This window comes from Anguilla anguilla, chromosome 2 (assembly GCF_013347855.1).
Source record: "Anguilla anguilla isolate fAngAng1 chromosome 2, fAngAng1.pri, whole genome shotgun sequence".
In the NCBI taxonomy this organism is placed as follows: Eukaryota; Metazoa; Chordata; class Actinopteri; order Anguilliformes; family Anguillidae; genus Anguilla; species Anguilla anguilla.
The window spans coordinates 62443811-62453713 of NC_049202.1; the positions used below are offsets into that span (position 1 = coordinate 62443811).

General features: G+C 52.4%; 1 protein-coding gene across 16 annotated transcripts in view; it reads left to right on the plus strand.

Annotated features, from left to right (window-relative positions):
* LOC118220711 (SUN domain-containing protein 1-like) overlaps positions 1–9903 on the plus strand; it is a 38609-nt gene that overhangs the window by 9846 nt on the left and 18860 nt on the right. For 11 of the 16 annotated variants that reach the window (XM_035404823.1, XM_035404827.1, XM_035404826.1 and 8 more), the window contains 5 exons: positions 5389–5592; positions 6873–7072; positions 7984–8010; positions 8431–8715; positions 9119–9241. In XM_035404823.1, the coding sequence (XP_035260714.1) occupies positions 5389–5592; positions 6873–7072; positions 7984–8010; positions 8431–8715; positions 9119–9241 (839 nt within the window). Of the gene's footprint in view, positions 1–3991; positions 4253–5388; positions 5593–6872; positions 7073–7983; positions 8011–8430; positions 8716–9118; positions 9242–9903 lie in introns of those variants that run through there. The other 5 variants (XM_035404830.1, XM_035404836.1, XM_035404838.1 and 2 more) reach the window with 2 other exon arrangements.

Consider the following 9903-nt stretch of genomic DNA (forward strand, 5'->3'; position numbering starts at 1 on the left):
GGGACTGTCTGCCTTCTCTCTGGTAATACTCCATCCTGACAGGGGGAGGAAGTCAGCTCTGAGTATCAGTGAGGAGAAACGGGGTGCGGCTGGTTTATGGGTGTCACAGGGCTGATAAGGGGTTCAGAGATACGAGCAGCATCTCATCTGACCGAAAGCAGAACTGCTGTTCTTTTGGAGGTGGCGATAAGCGGAGATACCGCTCGCTCACCCGCCCGCCCGCGTGGGCCGGCTCTGTTCCCACGCACACCGCCGCTCCCTCTGCGTCGGCCCGCCGCTCCCTCACATCCGCCCGTAGGGCGGCGCTGGGGCGGTTTCTACGGCGACCCCCTGCTCACCCGGCAGGCCTCAGGAGAAAGGGAGGTGGGTTTTAGAGGAATGGAGAAAACGGGGCAGGCAGAAGGGGGAAAATGGAGATATCGTCTGAGGGATAACCGAGATCGTTGAGCTCCACAGAGCTCTTCCCCCTCTGAAACCATGCAGGTGAAGCTGAGGAGGGCCCTGTGTACTGAGCAGCTGCTGCCTGACATGATTGGTGTTCTCCCGTCCATGAACACACAGAGGACCTTATACAGTGCCGGGGCAGGGACCCTGCTGCAGCTCAGTGTCCACAGAAACCTTTTTTTTTACGTGTATTTGCTTTGCAGTGAATGCATTTGTCATCTTGAGTTTGTTCAGTTTAGTCATTTACAGGCACGGCACTCTGAGCCGATGAGTGAAGGATGACAGGACTGGATGGTGTGTAGAGTCCAGCCCCTGTGTTGTTCCTTTCTGTCTTTGTGCGACTGTGTGTGTGCGTGCGTGCGTGCGTGCGTGCGTGCGTGCGTGTTCATGTGCGGTGTGAGCCCCACTGGTTCAGAGTGTGTAAGGGGACTGAATGTCTCTTCTGCTCCAGTGGTGTTGAAGTTGCTTCAGCTCTGCATGCAGACGTTTAGAGTTTGTGAAGAGTGGTCGGAGTCATGGACATGAGGCACAGATCCAGCACTGACTTACGAAACTGTGTGTGTGTGTGTGTGTGCACGCGCGCGCGCGCGCAACCTGTCGGCTGTGGGTTTATCGGCTACTATCAGTAATCCATGGCTGAAATGACCTTTTCCACTCATGCAGAGTGTTAGCCTTCATTTGGCTGCACTCCATGAAAATAAATGGGCTTTAGTCCTCCTAATTTTAGAGTCCTTTGGGCTCTTAATTACATCAAATTAACATGGCCCACTTCATCACATTTTGTGATTAAAAAGCGCAAAAAAAAAAAAAAAAACTTGTAAAAGTTGTTTTGGTTATCAGTAGAGCTGCATCTGGGCAGAGCCCCAAGAAAGTAAAGTTAATGAAACTGTGGTAAAAAAAAAAAAAAGCTGTTTGGTTGAGTGTTTTTTTTAACTGCAGGGGGAAACAGATCTCACAGAGCCCAATGGAGACTCCTTCCAGTCGCTTGTTTTATCCGTCCTTGTCTTCTCAGTCCTCGCCTGACCCAAGGTCCACCATCTTTAAGGACATCCCAACTAGTTAAATCCTCCTTGAAGGAGCGAGGAGCTAGGAGGCTCCCAAAGGATGCTTGCGCAAGGAAACACCTGAGTGTAACCTTTGCAGAAGTAAAGTGAAGTAAAGAAGTATTTTCAAACTGGCATTTGACTGAACAAGGATATTTAATTTGCCTGATCTGAATTTCCTTGGTTCTTCCGTCAGTGCGTTCTTTGCATCCTTCGATGGGTGGAGCTGAGGAGTGAGGATCAGACCAGTAGGACCAGTAGGTTTGGAGTGGGTGTAGAAGGGTGTGCTCCAGTAGGTTTAGAGTGGGTGTAGAAGGGCGTGCTCCAGTAGGTTTAGAGTGAGTGTAGGATGTGCTCCAGTAGGTTTAGAGTGGGTGTAGAAGGACATGCTCCAGTAGGTTTTCAGTGGGTGTAGAAGGGCGTGCTCCAGTAGGTTTAGAGTGGGTGTAGAAGGACAGTAAGTTTGGAGTGGGTGTAGAAGGATGTGGTCCAGTAGGTTTGGAGTGGGTGTAGAAGGGCAGTAGGTTTGGAGTGGGTATAGAAGGGCAGTAGGTTTGGAGTGGGTATAGAAGGATGTGGTCCAGTAGGTTTGGAGTGGGTATAGAAGGGCAGTAGGTTTGGAGTGGGTATAGAAGGACAGTAAGTTTGGAGTGGGTGTAGAAGGACATGCTCCAGTAGGTTTGGAGTGGGTATAGAAGGACAGTAAGTTTGGAGTGGGTATAGAAGGACAGTAGGTTTGGAGTGGGTATAGAAGGATGTGGTCCAGTAGGTTTGGAGTGGGTGTAGAAGGACGTGTTCCAGTAGGTTTGGAGTGGGTGTAGAAGGACGTGCTCCAGTAGGTTTGGAGTGGATGTAGATGGACGTGCTCCAGTAGGTTTTGGGTGGGTGTAGAAGGACATGCTCCAGTAGGTTTGGAGTGGGTATAGAAGGACAGTAAGTTTGGAGTGGGTGTAGAAGGATGTGGTCCGGTAGGTTTGGAGTGGGTGTAGAAGGACAGTAAGTTTGGAGTGGGTATAGAAGGACAGTAGGTTTGGAGTGGGTGTAGAAGGATGTGGTCCAGTAGGTTTGGAGTGGGTATAGAAGGATGTGGTCCAGTAGGTTTGCAGTGGGTGTAGAGGGACAGTAGGTTTGGAGTGGATGTGGAAGGATGATGTCCAGTGGGTTTGGAGTGGGTGTAGAAGGATGTGGTCCAGTAGGTTTGGAGTGGATTTGGAAGCATGTTTGTAGAAGATCTGGCTTTGTTCTGCGTGAGTGGGAGGGACTATGTTGGTGAGAGACGTGTGTTGTGTAATGGAAACAGGAGAACATGGTGCACATTGTCTCTGTGTGTCTGCAGGTTTGCTGCTGAGGAGTTAGGTAGAGGCTGAGCTATTTTTGCAGTTTTCGCAGGAGGGCGTATGTGCAGATTGGAGAGCAGAACATACCGAAGGAGATTAGCGTAGTTCAAGGCTACTTAACAGCAGAGCTCAAAGTGTGTGAACGTGAGCAGATATCCGTGCTCCCTGGCAGTTTGTTGCTGGAGTGTGGGAGTGTTGCATGATGGGTTAACGAGCAGTTAGGATGTAAATTTCAAAATTAGAATTTGTGTGTGTGTGTGTGTGTGTGTTTGCGTTTGCACTCAAAGTTTCCTTTGAATACGTTGCTGAATTTACATGTTCCATGCAGGCAAATGAGCCAGTGACTTTGGTTCTGGGAACGGCAGCAGCTCCTCTGTCTGAGAAAGTCCAGTCTTGCAGCTCTTACTCTCCCACAGTCCTGCTGCCCTTTCCCTCTTTTTTTTGTGAGTGTGTGTGCGCGTGTGTGTGTGTGCGAGTGCGTACGTGTGCGTGCGTGTGAGTGTGTGCGCGTGTGTGAGTGAGTGTGTGTGTGTGCTTGTGTGGGCGTGTGTGTGTGTGTGTGGGCGCACCTGCGGCACTGTGCCTTGCGCTAATGAACTCTGGGCTGAAGAGGCTCTGCTGATGCGCTGTAACGCGCCGTTTCCACGCGCCTCTCTGGCTGCGTGTCACTCTGTCTGTCTGAGGATGAGACTCCATCTGGACCAGCATTGAACTCCAGTGCCAGACCCGGCCCTGCTGTCACAGGGCTCCCTGTGTCAGGACCCTGAGGCGCGGCTTTGGCGGGACAGTCTTGGGGACTCGTGGCGCTGGGTTAGCGGGTGGGGATGGGTGGAGCAGAGGAATGCTGGGAAAAGAATTTAATTGGCTCTGGGTGGAGACGGTAATCTCGGAGGCTTAAGCAGCAGGGAGTGCGACCAGATGGTCGAGCAGAGCAGTGGGGTCCATCCGCCCGGCTGCAGGGCCACCCTATACACACTGCGGGGCGTCTGAGGACAGGTCTGTACGGCTGACACTCTGTCTGTCTGTCTGTGTGTGTGTGTGTGTGTGTCTGTCTCCCTCCCTCTGTGTCTGTCTGTCAGTCTGCCTGTCTTCATCTGTTCCCTCCCTATGTCTCTGCTCTTCCCCTCTGTTTCTCTCTCTCTGTTTCTGTTTTGGTTTGTTATTGCTCACAGAGGTTACTTCGTTTGCTCTGGTACAAAGTGCACATTGTTCCTGTTTGTGTGCGTGTGTTTTTGTGCGTTTGAGAGAGAGGGAGGGACCGCTGTTGATCCTCCCTCTCCTGTGGGAAGTAAGCACACTGCAGTAAGCGAAGTTAAGGTGATCTGTGGCGCTCACCTGCTGGATTTGCCCTGGCGTGGTGCTGGGGATTTGCCCTGGGATGATTAATGAGGAGGGCAGTGTTCTGGAGAGCTGGGGCTGGACTGTTCTGTGCGTAGAACACCTTTACTTCACTTCTTTTGTCTGTCCTTAGTGACTTTGTAGAGTATCGTGAATTTCAGGGAGACTGCTTCAAGCCTGTGTAAGTGTGCGTGCGTGTGTGCCTGCATGTGTGCGTGCGTGCCTGCGTGTGTGTGTGTGTGTGTGTGTGTGTATACAACAGGGTCAGAGTTCAGATTATTACTGTGAGGGTAATGGGACTTCTGGAATATTTCTGTGTGGGTGGGGCGGGGGGTGTGCCTGGGGGCGGGGCCAGGGTGCACAGCGGCTGTGGGAGTGGACGGTGGGCACATTTGTGAGAACCCCAGTAGTGGAATTCTGGGATTGTTCCAGGGTAGCGTTATGGCAGTGAATGTTATGGTTTGAATTTGTGAGGGTGGGTTATTTTTACTTTCCAGTTTAACTGTTTGGGGTCTGGTCTTACTCCAACCACGACATATGGAAAAACAGCGTGGCCGGATACTCAGTGTATGTAGACTTGTTCTTCTTAGATAGAACCAGAAGAGATATGAGTTACAGTCACCGAGTTATCTCCCTCTGTAGCCCTACCTAACTCACTGCGTCTATTTCCATCTGTCTCTCTTGGGTTTAGAGTCGTGTGGATTACTGCATTAGCTCATTTATGCTCCTCTCTCTCTCTCTCTCTCTCTCTCTCTCTTCCTCTCTCTCTCCCTCTGTTCTGTGTTCCTGTTCCCTGGTCAGGCCTCCCAAACGGCCCCTGTTCTTCCTGTTCTCAGCGCTGCGGCTTTATGAGTAGTCGTTTCCTGAGCTGTGCCAGCGTGGTAAATATAGCAGCGGGGCTGCCGTTGCCGTAGTCACTCCCGCGTGTTCCGGAAACACGCCCTCTGAGGGCACAGCCAGTACCCGTCCGATCTGCACGGCCGTCGGCGTGTGCGTGTTATGTAAACTCCGCGCACAGGCGACGGGGTGCGATTTTGAAGCTGGCGATTTGCTGAACACTTCACAGACGTTACTTGTAACGGAGAGCCGGTGTTAGGGGTACCGACGCGACCGTGCGGTAGCTTTGGGTTTGGCGGTACTGCCCTGTGTGCAAGTGCCCCGGCTGGCTGTCCCAGGCCCGCTCTGACCCGTTTCCCCCCTGCTCCCCCCCCCCTCCCCCCCTCCAGCTCCAGCTACACATCCTTGCCCTCCAAGCTCCAGAAGGAGAAGCGGGTCGCCGCCGCCGCCGCGTTCGACCCCCCCAAAATGTCCCGCCGGAGCCTGCGGCTGCACACCACGGGCGGTCACTATGGCGACGACAGCCTGCTGGACTCCTCCCTCAGCCACAGCGTCACCTACGCTTCCAGTTCGGCCAGTCGCAGGGACTCCAGGTGAGCAATTAAGTGATTAATGGAGGGAGAGAGCTGTTCTCTCTTTCTCTCCCTCTCTCCCCCTCTCTTCCTCTCTCCTTTTCTCTCAGGTGAGGGGTTAAGTCTGTGCTTTACTGTTTAGCACTGTAATTGGCATGAAACACGAGCTCACAGAGGATTATGGGAGATTGAGTAGCAGCAAGTGCACAGCATAGTGTGCCCAGCTGTGTGCAATGTGATAGCTGTGTGACGCAGTGCAGGATGGAACAAACCCACTGCATCACAAAATAAGCAGAATGTTTGAGTGAAAAATGTCCCGCTTTGGGAGGTTGTTAATTGCAGCGAGTTCGTTTCTGTTCAACACAAAGCAAATCAGTGTCGCACGCAGTTTGTAAAGGTATGTGCTGCCGGCCGTGGAAACGATGTTAGTGCAGTTGTTGGGATAGTGTGAGATTTACAGGAGAAGTGGACACTTGCACGTGTGGGGCCGGGGGGCGGGGGGGGGGGGGGGGGGCTGTTCCGCACGGCACCGGCTAAAAAAAGATGGATAGGTGACTATCGGAGGGTCCTCGTGAATCCTGGGTCCAAATCTAGTTGAAAACTAGTCAGGTGTTTACGCAGAACTGAGATGCAGTTTGAATAGCATTGTTTTTAGCTGAAGCTGAACTGAGGTGCAGTGTGAACAGCAGTGTTTTTAGCTGAAGCTGAACTGAGGTGCAGTGTGAACAGCAGTGTTTTTAGCTGAAGCTGAACTGAGGTGCAGTGTGAACAGCAGTGTTTTTAGCTGAAGCTGAACTGAGGTGCAGTGTGAACAGCAGTGTTTTTAGCTGAAGCTGAACTGAGGTGCAGTGTGAACAGCAGTGTTTTTAGCTGAAGCTGAACTGAGGTGCAGTGTGAACAGCAGTGTTTTTAGCTGAAGCTGAACTGAGGTGCAGTGTGAACAGCAGTGTTTTTAGCTGAAGCTGAACTGAGGTGCAGTGTGAACAGCAGTGTTTTTAGCTGAAGCTGAACTGAGGTGCAGTGTGAACAGCAGTGTTTTTAGCTGAAGCTGAACTGAGGTGCAGTGTGAACAGCAGTGTTTTTAGCTGAAGCTGAACTGAGGTGTAGTGTGAACAGCAGTGTTTTTTGCTGAAGCTGAACTGAGGTGCAGTGTGAACAGCAGTGTTTTTAGCTGAAGCTGAACTGAGGTGCAGTGTGAACAGCAGTGTTTTTAGCTGAAGCTGAACTGAGGTGCAGTGTGAACAGCAGTGCTTCCTGAGCACTGTGCAGATGGTCTGACCCCTCCCCTCTCTCCCTCTCAGGACGCTGAAGAGCAGGAGGCAGCACCAGTCGCTGTCAAGCTCCCAGTCGCTGCTGCACACCCCGCGCAAGTCTCAGTCTGGCGCCGCCCTGCTGGCCCACACCAGCCTGCACAGCTGCGCTGCCAGTGACTCCTCCCTGCTCTCCACCATGCTGGACGAGTCGTGCATTCAGGAGCGCACGCTGGTCGACAGCTTCTGGGGTCAGTCGTGCAGCCTCCCCGACCCCAAATTACAGGCCCCAACCATCCCTCCCTCCCTCCCAACTACTGGCAGGCCACTCCCCCTAAACTTACTGACCCCTCCCTTTCAACTACTAGCAGGCCCCTCCCCCTCAACTTACTGGCCCCTCCCTCTCAACTACTAGCAGGCCACTCCCCCTCAACTTACTGGCCCCTCCCTTTCAGCTTCTAGCAGGCCCCTCCCCCTCAACTTACAGGCTCCTCCCTCTCTGCTACTAGCAGGCCCCTCCCCCTCAACTTACTGGCCCCTTCCTCTCAACTACTAGGCCACTCCCCCTCAACTTACTGGCCCCTCACTTTCAGCTACTAGCAGGCCCCTCCCCCCCAATTTACAGGCCCCTCCCACCCCTTCCTCTCATCCACTTACAGCCCAAGTACTAGCAGGTTCTGCAGGTCTGTTCATAATCACTTTCCATACAGCACAAGAGGTTTTCCTCATTATCAGTCATTGTGAACAGCTGTGCATTGAAAACAGTGCATTCTTCCTGGTTTTTGGGATGTATTTGCCTGTAAGGTCAAAGTTCATTTGGACTGTGTTTTCAAAGGGGGGAAGCCGGGGACCTGCAGTAGTTGCTCAATGCCTTAAATGTTTGATTTTTTTTTTGTAATTTGGCTGGATGTGTGACTGAGGCGAATGCGTTAGGGTGAAATGGGGTGAAGTGAACTGCCCTGCCCCTGAAGGCTGTGATTGGCCTGTCCTTCTGGAATGTGCATAATCAGTCCAATCAGTCTGTGTGGTCTAGGTATCAGCTAGATTATGATTTGACAGTAGTGTCATCTTGTCATCAAATCAATGAGTCAGTAGGTCAGTCAGTGTGCAGCGCTGGGTCTTATGTCTCCTCTGTTTCCCCTCCTGTTCTCCTGAAATATAGGCTTGGATGAGGAAACCGATCTCAGAGGTAATTAACCGATTCTTCTGAATGTAACATTTATGTGTGTCACAGCGCTTTTAGTCAGGCTGCTGTTTGTAATCAGTCCTGCATGACTGACATGCCTTTTAAACAGAAGCGTCTGTTACCTGTGAGAAGCTTTCACAGTTGTTACATAACCAAATCCAAGTTTATCATTGATCATAGAAGATTAATATTTTTTGTTTTTTATCTGTGTGTGGCTGTGTTGTTGTGCATGTGTACTTGTTTCTGTCTTGTTTCTGTGCGTGTGCCTGTATGTGTGTGTGTGTGTACGCGCATGTGTGTGTGTGCGTGTGTACGTGCATGTCTGTCTGTGCGTGCCTGTGTCTGTGTCTGTGTACGCGCGTGCGTGCCTGTGTGTGTGTGTATACGCGCGTGCGTGCCTGTGTGTGTGTGTGTGTGTCTCAGATCAGAGCCTGCGTGCGGACCGCAGTGTGGCGCTGGTTAATGGGGACACAAACTCGGCTCAGACTCAGACCTCCGTGCTCAACGGCTACATCTGCGGGGACTGCAGCGTGCACTCGGAGAGGAAGGACGCCCTCACCGCCTACTCTTCCTCCAGAAACAACTCCTCCTCCTCCTCCTCATGCGCCGCAGTGTCGCGCTCCGCCCACACAGACTCCGCCTCCGCTGCCGCCGCGGCCTCCTCCACCACCATCTACTCCCGTGACAAAAGCCGCAAGCACAAGACAGGTGAGGCCCCGCCCTGTTTCATGCCACCTCTGCTGCTCATCTTCCCTGTCACATGACCTGTTCCTTAACACAGGGCTCTCCAGCACGTTCTCAATGTGGAGTGGTGTGAAGAGCCAGGATGTTTTGGAGAGTATCCTCTGTTCTGTGATTTTGTTTGTTTTAATTATTGTTTTTTTTTTTTTTAGCAAATATGGATTACTGTGTGTGTTTGTTAAAGGACTAAACATTTTTATGAGAGTAGCTTCATTGTTCGGTGGTGTTTTTAAAAAAAATTTTGTTTTCCATAAACCACTTGGGGGATTGTGTGGCAAATATGGAGTACTGTGTGTTTGTGAAGGGGGCGGAGCCTCCGTGTTCTCTGGTTTACCCGTGTCGGGGTCGGGGGATGTCGGTCTGTCGATAGGTCTCCTGGCGTCGGCGACAAACCGCTTCCTGCTCTACAGCAGGAGTGCGCTGGTCTGCCTGGTTTCCGTGGCGACCCTGCTGGCGCGCAGCATTCCGATACAGAGGCTGAAGGAGAGCAGAGGTATCCGTGTGGGAGGGGCCTGACTAATCTCCGCCCCTCCCCCTGTCGCCGTCCCGTCGGACGGCCTTCACTAAGCCGGGATCTGAAAGCACGCTAACGGCACGCGAGGGGACTAACCACAGCACGGCGTTCGGGCTCTGACTTCACCACCTTGGGTTCACTCCCCGACGGCCATTTTACCCGCCTCTTTTCTTAGGGTGCACCTAACACTCTGTGCTGTGAACGGTCTCTGGGGAGGGGCGGTCTGTCTGTCTGTCTGTCTCTCTGACGGCACACGTTTATGCAGTCGCTCGCGGCCCACAATGCCCTGCTCGGTGTCCTTGTCTAATCTGTGGTGGCAGGCGATTTGCAAGCGGCTCAATCACAGGGCAGCTCACGGTGGGGAAGCTGCTTTGGCCCTAAGGGGCTACCCTGATTATCCTGCTGACACATGGGCGCGTCGTCACTCTGCTCTGTCAAACTGACTGTGCGTCTGTGTGTACTGACCTGAGCGTGTGTGTGTGTACTGACCTGAGTGTGTGTGTGTGTGTGTGTGTGTGTGTGTACTGACCTGAGCGTGTGTGTGTGTGTGTGTGTGTCTGTGTGTACTGACCTGAGCGCGTGTGTGTGCGTCTGTGTGTACTGACCTGAGCGTGTGTGTGTGTACTGACCTGAGTGTGTGT